The 20069-nt window shown below is 38.8% G+C and overlaps 1 protein-coding gene across 1 annotated transcript in view; it reads right to left on the reverse strand.

Moving 5' to 3' along the window:
• SLC7A11 (solute carrier family 7 member 11) overlaps nt 1–20069 on the reverse strand; it is an 87962-nt gene that overhangs the window by 13432 nt on the left and 54461 nt on the right. Inside the window, exons 7-11 of the mRNA XM_007172361.2 lie at nt 7716–7839; nt 5726–5829; nt 4680–4776; nt 2995–3144; nt 1563–1740 (exon numbers count right to left, since the gene is read on the reverse strand). Of these exons, the coding sequence (XP_007172423.1) occupies nt 1563–1740; nt 2995–3144; nt 4680–4776; nt 5726–5829; nt 7716–7839 (653 nt within the window). The remainder of the gene's footprint in view (nt 1–1562; nt 1741–2994; nt 3145–4679; nt 4777–5725; nt 5830–7715; nt 7840–20069) is intronic.

Below are 20069 nucleotides of genomic sequence, written 5' to 3' on the forward strand. Positions count from 1 at the left end.
TTTTAGTAACACTGACATTATTTATTAATAATTTTACCAGCAATCTCCCTGAACTTTTTACTGGGCTTTAAAAAATTAATGATGGTAAAGTAAGTAAATTAAAATGAATGAGAAGAAAAAAAGTGGATTTCTAATCTCACCAACCTCACCAGCAAGAACCTATCTGCTCCTCTGGATAAAGTTCTCCCTCCCTCTCTTCCCACAGGTATCCAATCTAAAAAGAGCATGAATTTGAAGTCCAGCATATGTGGGTTCAAATCCCAGCTCAATGGTTTAAAATCTATACGCTTAAATTCTCCATCTCCCTGCACCCTGGTTTTCCCATCTGGGTATAGAAATCAACCAGTTCAGACGTGGATCTTGTGGATGATTGAATGAGATGATGTGAGGAAAAGAGCTTCACTGGCAGAGCCCCTGACAGAGGCTGTTCCTAAGCACCCTTCCTACCTACTGATTTTACTGTATTTTCCTCTCCCCCAACTCACCTGGTCACCAAGCTCTGTTGGTTTTTCTCCTTTAATATCTTTCACTTCCTCTTGGACCCTGCCAACATCACCTGCGCTCAGACTCTCCTCAGTTCTGTCAGGATTACTGCGATAACCACCAACCTCTATTTTTGAGAATGTCTTCAGCCTCACGCTCTCTAATCCATCCTCACTGCCCGCAGCCCCCCACCAGGATGTACTTTTATAAAGTACAAAACCGCCTGATTTGGAATTCTAGGTCTTCTACTTAATATCTGCATGACTTGGAACATGGGATTCTCCCATACCATAACTCAAAATCTGTAAAATGGGGATAATTTTTCCTGCCTCACAAAGTTGTTATAAGAATTAAACAAGGTTATATATGTGCTAACACATAGAAATCACTCAGTAATTATCAAGTTTCTTCTCTTGATTCTTTTTTTTTTTTTAATATTTATTTATTTATTTATTTGGCTGCACCGGGTCTTAGTTGCGGCATGCGGGATCTTAGTTGCCTGACCAGGGGTCTAACCTGGGCCCCCTGCATTGGGAACGCGGAGTCTTAACCACTGGACCACCGGGGAAGGCCCCTCTTGATCATTCTTGCTGTTCTTATGACCCTCCATGATTCACCAATAGGGTGGTGTTATAATAATGATATTTAAGCCCTTTGCAGGCTCTACCTAACTCCCCACCAAATCTCATATCACTCATTAAGTAGTATGTTATCATACAGAATCAGTAAACTATGCTCAACCCAGGATAAAAACAATTAAGTTAGTAAGGGATTCGGAAGAACAATTAGGTCGTTTACAGAACTGCTGATAAAATTCTATCGAGAAAAATTTGTTCTCCTAAGAAGTGATTAAAGCAACTGAAACTCAATATCCTCAAAGGATTCAGTGGCTCTACCCTAAACATCCTTCCCGCCTTTTCTTCTACCATTTCTCATTAGAATACAGTAATGTATTCAAACTAGCAATTTCCCCACTTATATTTTCAAACTTTAAGGTATGCATGTTACATATGTACACATAGATGGGTTTTCTACAACATGGTCTCTCAAAAGGTCCCGAAACTGTTTAAAAGTCTTACCTGACATTCTTCTAAACCACCTGGGTTTCTTGTCCCATATAATAAAGAGATAGTAGGCAGGGACCCCGGTCAGAGTGATGGTGAAGCCAATCCCTGTACTAAATGGGTCTGAATAAAGGGAAAGGGCGACCATGAAGAGACACGTGAAGGAAAACAAAGCTGGGATGAAGAGCGGCACCTGGAACACAGCACAGAAGAAAATCACTTCAAAGGTGGTTCAAGAGACAGCAGGTGGATTCAAGATGAGCACATCAGTCATGTGATCAGGTGATAACACCTTGATCACGTGACCGGCACCATCCTACCATACCTTCATACCAAAATCTCTTGCATAGGGCACAGAGACTATATTAAAGACACTCCTTTAAATTAAAAAAAAAAACAAAAAAACAAAAAACTTTGGGTAGAACAAAATCTAAGGATAAATAAGTGTGTTTCATTAGAGATGTTCTGTTTGAACTATTTTACTAGTTAAGCGCTATGTTTTACGACTTATGGTTTTGATTGTAAAAGATTGGTTCTTTGATAATTATGATTAGAATCCACTTTAATGTAGAGCCAAGAGCACGGGCTGCTTGTTACATGTTAAAGCTCTTCCGTGCATATTGATTTTCTGTTGGAGATTCACAATAAGAACTGACAGGGATAAAACAGGCCAACTCCTATTCAACCACTAATAAAGATGTTGCCGGCATTAGGCAATGAATATAACTAGAAACAAGTTCTGACAACATGACGGGCAACATTATCTGTGTTATTTCTTAAAAGCAAATACGTAGTAAGGACAAATCAGTCCATGAACTTTCAAGGCTAGAGGCGATGAGAAGCATATGCGTCAGCCCTCCCAAAAGGAAACACTTAGCTATGGTAAATGGACCTTCTATTAAGTGGTATATTCACACATCTTCGCTTTCGCTATGTATTTCACATTTCTACTCCTTCTGGAGTGTACAATGCAGAAAAGGGGCAATATAACAAGTCATAACATTTAAGAACACTTAAAATGCCTTTTTGTAAAGCAGCATCCTTTTTAAAGTTTTAATTAGTGATGATTTCATACATATCTGCCTCACCCTTTCTCAGTATGGTTGTCCACAACTGTTCAGCATTAAAAAAAAGAAGCAGTCTCTATTTTGAACATATCAGGTCATTAGACACATTCATGAAAAATCAATATAACAAACATTGTATATTAATATCCCCGCTTTTTAACAATGTGACCTACAAAGTTCAGTACATCACAAACAAGCCGATGAGCTATTTTTCCAAAGTAAAATAAATCCCATATGAAGGCATGACCCGCAAGAGTTAAACATTTTATTCCAGAGGATTCTGCCCTCTGCCCAAGCTCCTCCTCATCAACTTATGACAAAGGGAACACCAGGTATTAGGAGGAAGATTTATGTAAACCCATCAAGATTGCTGAGGTTACCTTGAAAGGACGATGCATATCTGGGTGTTTGTATCGAAGATAAATCAGCCCAGCAACCGCCAGCCCAATAAAAAGCCACCTGGCAAAACTGAGGAAATTCAAAAGACTGTAGAGGTCCCCAGAGAAGAGCATTATCATTGTCAAAGGGTGCTGGTGGGGGGGTGGGGAAAGGAGAGAAAAATCATGCACAGTGAGTTAAAAGAGAACACACGTGATAACAAGCAATACCATCACTGCACATTATTATTATCTTTTCCAAACAATTCTTTCTGATAAACGACCACTGCGATTAACACCTATACTCAACTAACCTCCTAGCTATATATCCAGCTTTTCTACTCCCTCTTTACACACACATATGGATGCATTATTTTTAGCTGTTTTTCATTTGAGTTAAGAGAACGTGCTTTCAAAGAGCGAAACCCAGGACACTCAATGACTCAAAATTTACAGACCCAGAGACTGAGATGGTCGGTAAATAACTAACAATAAAAGTCAAAAGCGCATCCAATACACACATTTGCAGAAAGCTCTGCGAATGGTGTCTGATGAGCCCCTGGTTATGCACACACAGGAAAGACAGCCACCTCTAGAGACTGTGTCCTCTCCTGAGTGCAAAACGTTGACCTTTCCTTCCTCCACACTTCCTCTCCCTGGGTGCTTGCCACATGTGACCCTCAAGACCGCAGAAAAGAATGAAGCACGGAGATCAGCATAGCAAGTCTCTACAGCTGCACAGACCAAGGACAGCCTGACCGATAGCGCAGGCTTAAAATGAAAGCCCTCTTCACCAATAATACATTCTGCTCCCACAAAATAATACATTCTGTTCCCACAAGTGAAGTAAATTTCCAGATTCCACACAGAGTACCCCTCCCGCCCACCGGACTTTACAAAGAAATTTCAAGGAAACATTTTGAAACAAATGAAACCCATGGGGGGGTGGAGATGGGGTGGGGGTGGGGGAACAAAAGTGTTCAGTGCATTCTGTGGTGCTCCTGACAGCAGGAGATTGGAAAAAAAAGTTACAAAATAGTAGGTAAAAAGGAATATAACATTGCCAACGGGGATCTGAGGACTTTTACACCTTACACAGTCTTTCATATCCCACGTTTCACAAATACTTTTCTCTGCATAAAGAATCGTACAGCTCAAACTTAAGTTTTGGTGCTTTTATTTCTCCCATTTAGGGTTGCTCTCAAAAGTCTCACTTTCGAGCACAGAATCCCTGCACTGTCTGGGATTCTGTCGACTTTTTCTATAATTTTGTATGCATTTCATTATAAGGGGCCTCTGATGAGACATCTGGGCGTTTTGGGACTGTAGCTTTTAGCTCCACTTTCAATAAGTAGAATTGGGACTTATTACTCGACCTCCTTTTCTGCGAGGCTCTCTTGTCAGTGACAGGAGCCCAGGCAATCATTTCCCTTTGATCTCACAAATTTCTACAAAGATGAAAAAGAATTGACATGTTATTGCTCCAAAGCCTCAAATATGCATCAGATATACTGGAGGAAGGGAAGCGATGGAAAAATATCCTGTCTCTGCAAATCCACCAGGATACACATAGAGCCAATTTAGCAATGAATGAGAACAGAAAGCACGAGCTAAAGTCAAGTCTGAAATCCCCTTTGCTAAGCTGTTCTTTGAGGTTACGTCTAGATACACATGTTACTAGGCATTACCAAAACAATAACAGCTGGTACAGGAGTGTGCTTGCGGATGTGAATCATGGAGAGGATTTCCGGAAGGTGACCCTCCCGAGATGCAACATAGAATAACCTGACAGGAGAAAAACGTAGAATTAATCATTTCCAAGGGAGAAAAATCCAGAAATCTAAGAGAAAGCTTGCATCTTCTTCATACCAAACGGTTTGCCATTTCTTAGGTGATTACTTCCAATTTTATAAAATCTGCCAAAATGTTAACGTTCCTTTGAGGAGAAGCAATAGCAACATCTCACTCAGCATAGCTCACCCCACATACAAACAGCTGATGGTGAATTCAGTTCTAGATTTCTAATACCACACGCGTGTTATCAATCCAGTCCAACTCAACACACACACAACATTCATTTATCTGATTGGGTTTGCATCAAATTAAAACAAAAGGGACTTCTGCATCAAACAAAAGGGATATAGGTAGATGGTGGGATGGTGACGTCTGGTGTCTCTTGCTGTACTTTTTTGCTTGTCACCTTTAGAGAAACAAAAATTTTATTGCCAGAAATAAAATGCTGTTGTTAAACTCTGTAGACATGTGTTAAAACAACAACAACAAAATATCCCTTCATCCCTGGCTTCACAGTAGGCTATGAGCAGACAAGCAGTGCCCTCTAATGGACAGAATAGGACATGCTGTTGATACTTGGAGGAAGATTTCAATCTTGCGTTTCCCTTTAAAAACAGCAGGTTTAGCAACCGCATAGCACAGGGAGATCAGCTTGGTGCTTTGTGACCACCTAGAGGGGTGGGATAGGGAGGGTGGGAGGGAGGGAGATGCAAGAGGGAAGAGGTATGGGGACATATGTATATGTATAGCTGATTCACTTTGTTATAAAGCAGAAACTAACACACCATTGTAAAGCAATTATACTCCAATAAAGACGTTAAAAAACCCCCCCAAAAACAGCAGGTTTAGAGGCACTATTTCTTTTCTTTTTACACTTATCCTTATCACATCCCATCTCAAACACAGAAATGCGTTTCTAGAAATGCTTGAACTCACTCACCTGGAGACAGCAAACACACCACCATTCATGGAACCAAAGCAGGAGAGGGCAACAAAGATTGGAACTGCTACTGAGAAATTTCCCAGGAGCCGCTCAGAAAAAGTCTAGTGAAAGACAGAAGGAAGCAAATTAATGCTTTGCCAGAAAGTGGAATAAAATGAAACAATTTAGGCCAAACTCGCTCTACGACTTTCTGTTCACCTGGTGATATGTGTGTGTTTTATAATCCTTTTTTTGGGTTAGGGTCAGACTAACATCTTAGAACAATAATCAAAGGCAGGTACCATGTCCTTGCTTGTTGCAGAACTATGGGCAATGGTCTAAACAAGCACCTTCTCTCTACTTCCAAAGATCAATGATCCATTGATCAAATCTTTATCAACTATGATATCTACTGTCTCTGACTCTGGTAAATAAAAAAAAACTCAGTACAGAAGTTCTCCTTTTGGAGACAGAAATCCTTCTGTATAATACCTTCTCTTTCGTCTGGAAAGCCACATTTTTACAGCAAAGTACCAAGGTACACTGAGAAGTGTTGCAGATACCTGTTTCATATACCAATCCCACTGTTATGACTTAAAAGCGTGGCAAAAAATAATTGAGGACTTAATCATGGATATTATGGATATGAACAGTTCTGAAAACCTTTTGCCCAGAATAATCACATCAGCTGAATCTCTGTTTACGAAGTCAATCCCGCCCTCTCAGGTATCTGCCAATTCCTTCTGTAGTTTCCTATTAAAAGGCTAGAACACCAACACAAGTCCAAGGAAATCTAGCTACAGAAAATATAAAAGTTAAACAAAACTTCTGACATTTCCTTTTGTTCCATGGCATGTGCAACATTGCAAATTTTCATGAAGGATATATTTTCCAAAAAAAAAAAAATATGTGGGATTCTTTACTTGTCCTTGATGCAGCCGGTGCTATGTAATTAATGGACCACATTACGCTCAAAGACTAAGTGCTGCCCTTTGTCTAGTAAGATGAGATGACGACCTGACATCAGGAAGCTCTGTGCATTTGGTTGTCTGGTAGAAGTTACAGCAGTGGGCAGAGTCTTTTTTAATACAGTGAACTCGTACATAGGTTCACATGAAATGAGATAATTTGTTCCCTGTGGACGTTGCTGATATGAGGTAATAGTGACTATTTTAGAAGGAACTGACATCTAGTGATGGGAAGTTCTTTTTTTTTTCACCCTTCATTGTTATAAGGTCATGAATGAGTGCTCTCTTACTAGCTAAGTTTTTATACCAAAAAGTCTGTGTCACAGAATAGCAGTCCCATAACATGACCTTTGAAAGCAAAAGATGATCCTGAAGTCAAATAAATTTTGGAAAATGCTGTAAAATTATGAGTATCCACGTCTTAGGGAGTTAAAATGCACATTAGCTTCTCTAATATTCTGAGAAGTACTATAGCAATGACATCTGTTTAACTTTGAATAACTCAGTATTTCCTCAAATTAATAATATCCTAGAACTTGTATTCAAAATGATATACATACTAGAAAAAAAAATGTTATGTGGTCCATTTGGAAATTCTAAAGTGGTACTACTTTGGGAAAAAGATTTTAAGTTAGCATTTGAAAAGCGTCTAAACAGGGAGGAGTACAGAATAAATTGCAATTTGCATACCCCAAAATGCATTCATTTAAACTCAGTAACTGCCCACCTGCTTTTAAAGACATGTTGGAAGAATAATGACTTCTTTTCAACATGTATGTGTGGAAATATGTTTTCAAGCAGGCATATGTGGAAATGTTTTACATGAAATTAACAGTACAGAGAAATCATATAGGAGTGTAGCTCTATCAGTTAAATGGAATATGCTAAGGTATGTTCTAAATTTTTAAAATATTCATTATCATTCAGTTAAAAAAAAAATTACTGGATTTCGAAACACTTTCTGCTGGAGGGAACTACTATAAAATTGCATCATTTCATTAACCTAAATTCAAACTGGCATTTTCCCAACTCAGACTTACCACTGCCACTGCCTTTGAAAGCAACAGCTCCTGGGCACTAATGGTCGTAAAGTAGGCCACATTTGTTAGCACATAGCCAACTGTGACGACCGCCATGGATATACATATGGCAAGGGGGATGGTTCTGAAATGCACAAAGGAATCGCTTATCAGTCATCTTTTGTTAGTCATTTCTCTGCAAGCAAAGAAGATAACAGCCTCATTCAAACAAAGAACAAAATGGTATGGATAACTACAGGCTCTGTTGGGTATGTATAAACATTTCATCAGGGTGAAGTACCACATATTCCTTTGTAATTTAATAAAGTCCATAAGGGGAGGTACTACATTTGTCTTGTCTACTGCTCTACCCCAGAACATATGGGTCTGTCCGATTCTTGTGTTCCGTAAGTCCTAGAGCACAAACTTGAGCATGCATCACCCGGAAGGCTTGTTAAAACACAGGTTGCTGAGCCCACCTCAGGAGTTTCTGATTCAGGAGGACTTGCATCTTTAGCAAGTTCCTGGGTGACTCTGATGCTGCTGGCCAGGGGACCACACTTTGAGATCCACTGTCCTATATATATATGCCTTTCAAATACGAATTCACTTGCCTTGACACCTTTCTAATACTAGTTTCCCAAAAGATCTTTCCCATTCAGTGTTTTCCCCTTCAGTAATTCCCCTTGCCATCAAATATGTGTACACTTTTGGAAGCATGACAGCAACATATATCTACCTTTCTAAATGACAGTAATAATAATTTTGTACATAACACAAAAAGCCCAGAAATGCTCCCAATAATGCCTTTGCACTGCCCTGCTGTGAGTTCAAAGGAAGCTCAAGATCATGAGTATTTATTAAAGCAACAGCACAGATAATCCCATGCAATTAGAGGTGACATGCTGGGAAGTACATATGACTGGACAGTGCCGACACTATGTGGCATCAAGAAGTACCCGGCACAAATACAATGTTGTGTCTTCATTTAATGCACTGGGAAAGCCGGGAAGTTACTGACCCACATAATTTGATTCCATGTTACCGATACACATTACTTGCTTAACATAATCACTTCTTCAGACTGTTTCCAGTTCAAGCAACTTAAACCTTCGGCTCCCTGCACAAAGGCTGATGGGTTTTGTGTTTTTGTTTTTTTTTTTTTTAGCCATAGAGCTTATCAGCCTTCATGGAGCCTTAACCCTGCTGGATGCCACTAATGAAGATCTCCATATAATTTCTTCCCAGATGAAAATGCAGGTCCGAACCAGGAGAAAAAAAAAAAAAAAAAGGCACAGCCTGCCTCACTCCCCAAGCTGGGTGTGTTGAGCACCAGCTCATTACGTTGAATTCTCTATCCCCTGTTGAGAACAGGCAAACCCAGCCAGTCAGCAACTGCCATTCATTATGCTGCTTGGAGCCTGACACTTCCCCTGGTCCCCAAAGCCTTAAGCCTTGATGGGGAAACACATTGACCTCTAAAATCCTGACATCCTACTAGAAAAGGAGCAGATGTTCCCCTTCCCCAGTGTGAAGAGGGTCCTGTGGAATTTTCTGTTCACGCCGTACCACGCATTGCTCCTTGTGATTGATAAATGCTAAACGTAAGCAAAGGAAATCACTGGGCCAGTTAAGTACAGAGGGGTAAGTGGCATAAGGCATATTAAAGATGAATTGATGAATTCTGTTTCTTTGAAAGAGAGGTGATAGATCAGTGCAAAGGGGTAAGAAGGGGAGCACAAAAGTATATAGGCAGCTTTTCAACCGCTCACTGTATTATCAATATTTTAAACTTGAATCCTTTAGCTCTTATAACATGCCAAATGGGGTTTTGAGTTCTTTCTATGGAGGAGAGAAGCAGAGAGAAAGAGAGGGAGAAAGACACTCTCTAGAGATCTCCTCGCAAGAGTAGGATTAAGAAATGCAAAGGCTCTGCTAATAAAAAGTGAGTCGATTTATCGTTCAGTGCAGTGAAGTCACCTAACCTGTCCAGGACAGGTAGTATTGTCACGTCACATGATGCTGTCAAAGAGCACAGAGAAGTCACTCTGAAATTTGACTGTGGCCCTGCCAGCAGAGACTCTAGCCTCCCAGCCCAGCTCTTTCAAGGCAGCCTGTGTTTCCTGCCCGGAGATTATGGTCCCTCTGAGGGAGGTTTTCTAAACTGACTTTAGCAGAAGGGACCTTTACAAAATTTGAAACTTCCAGGTTAGTTTTCCTTTTGTTCTTCCTCAGCTTGTCGATAACAAAAAACAGCAGCAGCAGATGCTGCTATGTACCCACCCTTTTATTAGCTGCTTTACATATTTGCCTCATTTTATCCTTGGAAAATCCTGTGAGTTTGCAGCACAATCACCATTTTATAGATGAGGAAATGAAGTCTTAGCTCAAAAAACTGTTCAAGGATACACAGCTGGTAAGTGGAAACCCAGAATTCAGCTGCGGATCTAGCCTACCCTGAAGTCGAAGCATTTACACCACTGAAGTGTATTCTCTCTCATGCATGTGGGTCCTCAAACTCTTAACTATTCATTTTCAGAGAAATTATAATTATTGAACAGAATCTTTATTGGAAAGCTCTTAGCAAGGCTGTATTCCTCATGTATTCACTGAAAACACAGTTTTGTGTAGTATGAAGGAGGGGGAAAGACGTATTCCATGATTTTCATAATTTTTCTGTGTGATATGAACTATCATGTCAAGTGAATGCTTTCAAAAGTTTCAATATTTTGGAAATACTAGTTTATTTTGAATTTACAAAACCACAGAGGCACACTGAATAAACTTCCCTAGACAACTGTTACAGAAAAGGAGGAAAGGTAAGCATACTTATCAGACAATATGAAACAGATTATTAACAGTTTTACTATCAGCCAAGTATACTATATAGATACTAGAGGAAAAAAAAAAAATCAAAGGAGCTTAAAATATAGGATAAAAGAGAAAAGGGGGTCTAACCTTGCAATTCACAGCAAGCCCAGTAATTCCTCTCTAGGTAAAATTAAGCCACGGGAATTGAAGAGGATGTGGCCAGATAGCCAGTAGCTTCTGTCCTTAAGGTTCCGTTTCACTTTAACAAAGGGAAGAAGAAGGTTTTGTGGCTGCCTTGGCATAAACAGCAATCATTTACCGAGGAAATCAGTTGACTTGTTCAGAAGGGCTTGGCACTGTGTGGGTAACTCCTGGATTTCAAGCAGCAAAGCTTAAGAGCCACCGGGTGAGCTGATAAGAGCTATTAGGGCATGCCAGAGCAATCTCTCCGGAGGCTTTAGATGCACAGGGCAGATAAACACGGTTAGTAATCCAAGATTAAGGCAAATGACACATGATAATAAAAGGAATTACGGGAACTGGTAGGCCACTGACATTTCAAAGCCCCCGTGTAATTGCGAGGTATCCACCAATTCTAAGGGCAACGAAAGCATTGTCTTCAAGCCGAATAAAAATGACTCACACCTAGGAGTTGTAATCTTTCGCAAATGTTGTGTATCCTCTTTTTTATGATTAACAAGATACCCATGTATTGGGAAAAGTTACTTAATCCTTAAGAGCTTTTTGTCATTATACATAGTCTTTTCAATTATGTATTGATGAGAAATAAGCATTAAGTAAGTGAGAATCTGATATTTTTATTAATTGCAAATGGTCTTCAATCAAAAGGTCTTGGATAGTCTTCTTTCCTTCTAGGTTTATTTTAAATTGGCATCTGTAACCAGTCTATGCAACACATGGATAAATATTTGTTTTATTGGAAATTATTAAATGGAAGTCTCTGGAACATCTGCTTAGAAGCACTCTCATTCTAAGGATAGAGCTCCCCAGGAATTTAAATGGTCCCAATAGTAATGGCAGGTAGCTTATATTTGTATAATCTACAAAGCACTGGCAAATGCATTTTATCTCTAAATATACACATTTCATTTCAAATCCTTTGTGGAATAAGATAGAATATGAACAAATGACAAAACCCACAACAACCCACTGAAATAGGAGGTAATACCACCATTTTCAAACAATGGAACCAAGGCTCAGAGAGGTTAAGTGACTGGCCAAGGTCACAAAAGTAGTTAAGCGAGAGAGCTGGGTCTTGAATTCAGATCCTCCATCGCTAAGTCCCACATTCCTGAAATATCTTGTCCGTGATATCATGGCTGTTTTGTGCCTACTTTAACTCTAGGTACAAAGGTCCTAGGATCCTTACATGCTGACAAACATGTACTCTATTTTATATATATGACACAAATATCAAAAGGCTGATTGTTACAATGTGACACATTTTTAAGCCAAGTACATTTTACTATGCAGTTAATAGTCATCACAAATAATCTTGCAAATGATGGAGCATGGGATGCATTTTTAATATACTTCGCAACTATATGGTAGAGCATCAGCAATGATCATTGTTTCCAGTGCTTTATGTTGGCTAAAAAGACTCCTGCCATGAAAACAGAATGAGTAAACCTAGCTTCAGAGAGTTGAGGACACATGAAGGTCACAAGGATTTCTGATATTCAGGCCATCCGAGTAACTCTGTAGTCACTTGTATTTAGGACATTCCTAAAATTGTTCTGTAACTGGCGCAAAGTCTTCTGAGATTTATGTGAATCAAAATAAGTTTCATACATTCCCCGGTGTGGATACATCCACTGGAGACCACAGAAATCATTGATCCTGGGGCATCCAAAATTGTCTTTGAGCCATGGGACTGGGCATGATGCCAGTTCTGCTAAAACCTTCTCTTGTGTGTTCTGGAATCTTCTAAGAGAAGTGCTTGATACTTCACATTTTCTATTTAAAAATCATTAATGTTTTAACACATGTATTTTGCATTCAGGAAAAAGGAGGGAGGGGAGAAAAGAGGAATTAAGAAGGGCAAGAAAATGACAAACTTCTTAATGTGTGAGATGCAAATAAAAAGGAAAACAGGGTTTTTCAAAGAACTTTTAAATTTTTTAGTAAACTGTTTATATATAATTGAAACAAAGCCATGATTCATCTCAACATAAAGTATTTAAAATTATAAGTGAGTATTTCTTGATTCTGAGTATTTATTTTAGAATCATACCTATTTCACATTTTCTTTATAATGACCCTGTAGAGGAGACCTTGAAAGCTTTTCTCTAGATCTGACCCAGAAGTGACTCAAGTATCTCTCACTTCTCTCTTTTTGATCTACCAATTTATTTTTGCAGGATTATCCAGTTTCCTTTATTACCACTGCTGTCAATTTTATTGTACTCCTCAAACTTCAGTCATGTGTTACAAACCAAAAGATAAATATTAGTATATCTCAAAGAAAATCTATCTATATTTTTCACTCACGTGATTTTTTTCTTCCATACATTTTTACATAATTTCCCTGATTCTTGCTCACCTCAAGCTTTCCAGAGACACCCCACTGCCCCCGGGCAGGCATGAAACTGTACTATCTGGCTATGTGATTTATGGTATTTCTAGCAGGGACTGAATTACAAATAAGGGTTCTTGATTGTTTTCCGGACTTGAAACAATTAGATTACAGATGACTGGAACCCTATGAACTGCCTTGTATGTTTTCGGTGATTTTGTCCTCTTGTCATTTAGTGCTATCACTGTATCTCTAGTTGTACATCGTGAGTGGGAACTGGACTGTTAATAACACTATAAGAGAAATGCACTTGAGGAGACATGGCAAATTGGGGGGGAAGGTGTGGGTTGTCACTGAAAGAAGAAAATGTAGCAAGAGGAAGAGTACATTCAATAAACCTATTCAGAAACATTCTTAAAGGTCCATGGTTCATGTTCTAACTTAATGACAATTTCTGGGCCAAGGCTGAACACAGTGATGTGACAAGCAGATTGTCACATAAAGGTACACAGTGATCCCACTGATTTCAAGCACTAAACACCTGCCCTCCGCTTCTTACTATACCATGGCAAGACTACGGGTGTTTTCACTGAGACGTTTTAAATTTCAATACCACTGATGTCTAATCTAAATCTCACCATTCTCCATTGTCCACAGATGAAGAACACCATAAACAAAAAGAGAAGACAGAGGGACCTGTAGGGAGATGTAAGAAATGAACAGACACAGATTAAAAGACTGCAGCCTGAAGGAGGCTCATGGAAAAAACGTACACAGTTGCATAAAGGAGATAGAAAAGTGCAGCAAAACCACGTAGAAAAATGAACTGAAATGGAAACTTATAATTCAGAAACATAGGGTCATAAGCAATCAGAAGCATGAGTCTAAGCGTTTTCAGCCCTAATAATACTTCATTTTTTCATCCAACTAGCAGAATAAATTCCTGCCTAAATAAAATTATTCAGCAAAATGTAGCTTGGGGGTAAATTTTCATTTGCTTGAATTTCATACCAATAAAAAATCTGCATTGTCTGCGTCTCATTTGTTCTCATTTTCTCAAGGTTTAGAGTGTGTCTTCCAGATATATTACAGTTATCCATATTTATCATGGATGAACGTAAAGAAATTAGTAGGCAACTTTGAGTGCACAAAAATAGAAACAAAATTGGTTTTTGATAAAATGTTAGCAAGTAAATAACTAAGAAAACAAAATATTTTAATAACAATAAATTACATTTCACACTAATGTTCAGCTCTTATTTTTGTTATATTGTTTTTACAGTATACTTTTTAAAATGCTATCATTTCCCTCAGGATTTTGTCTAAAGTACTCTAAGGTGATGCAACATCTCAGTGAACCTTTTATTGCTTTTTTTTTAATAACAGAGTTCCTGAGATTCAGATATGCGTGGCTGAGAGAATGAAGTACTCACCACAGTTTTGTGTTCCTCTTTCCAAAGTATCAGTCATTTCTGAGAAGAAGCTACCCAGATAGACCACATTTTTCCAGACTCTCTGGTATCTAGGTGGGAGTGTGACTCATTCTTATGTGTCAACTGATGTGGCAGTTTCAGACCAAGGGGGTTAAGAAGTGGGTTGCCTTGTCTGCCCCCGACCCTTACCCTAGTTGTATAGAGGATCTATAGAGAGGCAGAGCCACAATGTGGAAGGAATCTGGGTCACAGAATCCACATGAGGAAGAAAGTCCACCACTCAGCCAGGGACACCAACAGTGGACTACAACATGACCTAAAAACTAAACTTTCGATTGTTTATAGCCATTGAAAATTTGTGGTTTGCTTGGAGCAGCTGGCATTACTCTAATAAAAGAATGAAGGGCCTCATTATATCAAGACTTTTTGTAGATCTCAGTGAATTAGTTTACATGAGACAAAATGGGTCCTCATTAATTTTTATCTCATATTTTTTTGTTTCGTAAGAGACCAGTATATGATATAAAGTTTTTAAAATAATGTCCCAAATGAGATCAAATTGAAACACTTACATTTGCTAAAGTTAGAACAGTGAAAATTCTATTATTCAAACTTCCCAGAAACAGAGCAAACATAGACCCCATTGTTCACTATTTTGAAATATAAAATCTCCTGCACATTTGACAATTGCCTCCGATCCAACAAAGATCAAAGTATAATCGTCTCTTGTTTTGGCCAAAGACACATAATAAAACAATGCAATGTTAAATAAATATACTCTTATGCTAAGAACAAGGCAAGGTAAAATAAATATACCCACTTTGGTATAATAAGTGGGAATTAGAGTCAAAATTCCCTCAGGCCATAAACACGTGTCTTAGAAGGAACTGATAATACTTCTCCTACTATAAACCCATAAATCAAAACCAGTCACATTTCTGACCAGCTGCATGATAAGAAATGGAACAGGTACACATGGAGACATTCAACCCTGACAAATGAACTACTGCTTCTACCATCGAAAACTGCCTTCAATATTTGTGACCAACAATGACAAGTCTAATTATCAGTAGTCATTTTACTCTGCAATATGGTAGTCAAGGAGACACCAGGGTAATATGGGAATCAGAATAGAAGGTGGACAATTGATAAGATTAGCAGCTAACCTGTTCTCACTCACTTGCACCAGATCAGTCCTCTTTTCCTTGTTTTATGTATTGATATACAACTGAAGGGATCCAGTGCTTTCAAACAGTTTTAACATCACTCCTCTAGATGCTACAAGTCAAATTATGTCTTTAAATACTTTTTCTGGACTCAGTGCTGGCTTCCTAAAGTATGGTTTTCAAACTCTATGAACTGGTTTCATAAAATGCCTATCTATGAATGATTATACAGGTATGTATGTATGTATATATATATTTGATCCTACAAAGTTGAAAATAATTTTTCACTGCAACAAATCCTATTTATAGGTAATTGAGGGAAACATTCATAGTAGGAAAGGTATAAGGTTGATAGGGGAGCCAACAGCTATGTCCTGGCTTTAATCAAAGTGGTAAATCCACATGGCTGGGCCCCAGAGAACAAGACACAGGAGCTTAATGGAGCTGCAGAGAAAGGTGAAGATGAAAAGAAATTGAACTGATGGGTTAAATACCTTTCCAGTTGAGAGAGATGATATGTCATTGTCAAGAAAGTGATGATGGTGACTCCTGCTTGGAACAGTTGACAGCTCCCTGCAAAGGTCACAGAGGCCCCCAGAATGGCAGAACTTCCTGTAAGCGCCCCTCTCCTCTCCTCGGGCTGTCCATTTACAAAGATTCATATTCCCAGCAGAAATGGAAATTTCATTATCTTTTATCTTTCGGCTCAAAAGTTAAACCTTTCAAAAAATAAGCTTTTGTGCTTCATTTTATATTTGCTAATGCCTTTTCTTAGACTACAAGGATTCATAGGCAAACTTCTCCCTAAGGATACTTTTGCAAAGTCAAACACAACATGCAATGGTTGAGGGACTACCTGTCCCAGAAAGAGAAGTGATCCCCGCATTCACCCACCCTGTAATTTCCCTTCTCTTTCATATTTTCCCTCAGCCCCATCCCCAAATTCCTATAACCAAGAAAAAAATGTATATGTACCATCCCAAGTGTAAGTTTTCTTTATGCAACATCTTGTCTCCGACGTTTTGCCTTCAGTGTTTGTTTTCATTTCATAGAATTATGAACATTCTCTGGACTCCAATCTGAAAGCTGGGTCCAGTAATGTTCCAGTCACTGGCAGGAACCCAGGAGATCACTAGACCTCTCTAGGCATAAACTTCCTCCTTAGTTAAAGAGGGTGCTGAATTAATGAAATCTAACGTCCATTTCTCTTGGAAGTTCATTATTCAATCACTTTAGCAAAGAAGGCTGATCTTTAAAGACTGTTTAACAGAATACTTTGAAAACTTAGTTAAGTCCTTACTCATGTAACAGAGCATCCTAAGGAAGTGCCTGCCTCTGTCTTGTTCTGTCGCTCAGAGGAAAAAAATAGAACACAGATTTTACCAACTCTTCTCCTGGGTCTTGAGGTTATGATCCTATCCTCAATCACGAATACCAGTACATCATAGTACCTTCATAGTATCAGCCTGGCTGAAAACAGTGATCATTACAGAAGAGCATTTAAAGGACAAGTGGTGAGAGACCTTCAGAAAGGCAGAGGAGTAAGATGTGCAGATCAGCTTCCTCCCCACAAATACATCAGAAATACATTTACATGTGGAACAACTCCTACAGAACACCTACTGAACGCTGGCAGAAGACTTCAGACTTCTCAAAAGGCAAGAAATTCCCCACGTACCTGGCCGTGTGGCTGGCAGGGTCTTGGTGCTCTGGCCAGGTATCAGACCTGTGCCTCGGAGATGGGAGAGCTGAGTTGAGGACACTGGTATGCCAGAGACCTCCTGGCTCTACGTAATATCAAACAGTGAAAGTTCTCCCAGAGATCTCCATCTCAATGCTAAGACCCAGCTCCACTCATCAACCAGCAAGCTACAGGCCTGGACACCCTATGCCAAACAACTAGCAAGACAGGAACACAGCCCCAACCATTAGTAGAGAGGCTGCCTAAAATCATAATAAGGTCACAGACACCCCAAAACACACCACGGGATGCAGTCCTGCCCACCAGAAAGATGAGATCCAGCCTAATCTACCTGACACAGGCACTATTCCCCTCCACCAGGAAGCCTACACAACCCACTGAACCAACCTTAGCCACTGAAGGCAGATACCAAAAACAACAGGAACTACGAACCTGCAGCCTTTGAAAAGGAGACCCCAAACACAGTAAGATAAGCAAAAGGAGAAGAAGAAAAACACATAGCAGATGAAGGAACAAGGCAAAAACCCACCAAACCAAACAAATGAAGAGGAAATAGGCAGTCTACCTGAAAAAGAATTCAGAGTAATGATAGTAAAGATGATCCAAAATCTTGGATATAGACTGAGAAAATACAAGAAACGTTTAACAAGGACCTAGAAGAACTAAAGAGCAAACCAACAATGATGAACAACACAATAAATGAAATTAAAAATTCTCTAGAAGCAATCAATAGCAGAATAACTGAGGCAGAAGAACGGATAAGTGACCTGGAAGATAAAATGGTGGAAATAACTGTCGGGGAGCAGAATAAAGAAAAAAGAATGAAAAGAATTGAGTACAGTCTCAGAGACCTCTGGGACCACATTAAACACACCAACATTCAAATTATAGGGGTCCCAGAAGAAGAAGAGAAAAGAAAGGGACTGAGAAAATATTTGAAGAGACTATAGTTGAAAACTTCCCTAATATGGGAAAGGAAGCAGTCAATCAAGTCCAGGAAGAGCAGAGAGTGCCATACAGGATAAATCCAAGGAGAAACATGCCAAGACACATATTAATCAAGCTATCAAAAATTAAATACAAAGAAAAAATGTTAAAATCAGCAAGGGAAAAACAACAAATAACATACAAGGGAATCCCCATAAGGTTAACAGCTGATCTTTCAGCAGAAACTCTACAAGTCAGAAGGGGGTGGCAGCACATATTTAAAGTGATGAAAGGGAAAAACCTACAACCAAGATTACTCTACCCAGAAAGGATCTCATTCATACTCGACGGAGAAATTAAAACCTTTACAGACAAGCAAAAGCTAAGAGAATTCAGCACCACCAAACCAGCTTTACAACAAATGCTAAAGAAACTTCTCTAGGCAGGAAACACAAGAGGAGGGAAAGACCTACAATAACAAAACCCAAACAATTAAGAAAATGGTAATAGGAACATACATATCGATAACTACCTTAAATGTAAATGGATTAAATGTTCCAACCAAAAGACACAGACTGGCTGAATGGATACAAAAACAAGACCCATCTATATGCTGTCTACAAGAGACCCACTTCAGACCTAGGGACACATACAGACTGAAAGTGAGGGGATGGAAAAAGATATTCCATGCAAATGGAAATCAAAAGAAAGCTGGAGTAGCAATACTCATATCAGATAAAATAGACTTTAAAATAAAGAATGTTACAAGAGACAAGGAAGGACACTATATAATGATCAAGGGATCAATCCAAAAAGATATAACAATTGCAACTATTTATGCATCCAACATAGGAGCACCTCAATACATAAGACAAATGCTAACAGCCATAAAAGGGGAAATCGAGAGTAACACAATCATAGTAGGAGACTTTAACACCCCACTTTCACCAATGGACAGATCATCCAAAATGAAAAATAAATAAGGAAACACAAGCTTTAAATGATATATTAAACAAGATGGACTTAATTGATATTTATAGGACATTCCATCCAAACACAACAGAATACACTTTCTTCTCAAGCGCTCATGGAACATTCTCCAGGATAGATCATATATTGGGTCACAAATCAAGCCTTTGTAAATTTAAGAAAATTGACATCGTATCAAGTATCTTTTCCGACCACAACGCTATGAGACTAGATATCAATTACAGGAAAAAATCTGTAAAAAACTGAAACACATGGAGGCTAAACAATACACTACTTAATAACCAAGAGATCACTGAAGAAATCAAAGAGGAAATCAAAAAATACCTAGAAACAAATGACAATGAAAACATGACGACCCAAAACCTATGGGATGCAGCAAAAGCAGTTCTAAGAGGGAAGTTTATAGCAATACAATCCTACCTCAAGAAACAAGAAACATCTCAAATAAACAACCTAACCTTACACCTAAAGCAATTAGAGAAAGAAGAACAAAAGAACCCCAAAGTTAGCAGAAGAAAAGAAATCATAAAGATCAGATCAGAAATAAATGAAAAAGAAATGAAGAAAACAATAACAAAGATCAATAAAACTAAAAGCTGGTTCTTTGAGAAGATAAACAAAATTGATAAACCATTAGCCAGACTCATCAAGAAAGAAAGGGAGAAGACTCACATCAATAGAATTAGAAATGAAAAAGGAGAAATACCAACTGATACTACAGAAATACAAAGGATTCTGAGAGATTACTACAAGCAACTATATGCCAATGAAATGGACAACCTGGAAGAAGTGGACAAGTTCTTAGAAAAG

Source organism: Balaenoptera acutorostrata, chromosome 5, assembly GCF_949987535.1.
Source record: "Balaenoptera acutorostrata chromosome 5, mBalAcu1.1, whole genome shotgun sequence".
Taxonomy (NCBI): Eukaryota; Metazoa; Chordata; class Mammalia; order Artiodactyla; family Balaenopteridae; genus Balaenoptera; species Balaenoptera acutorostrata.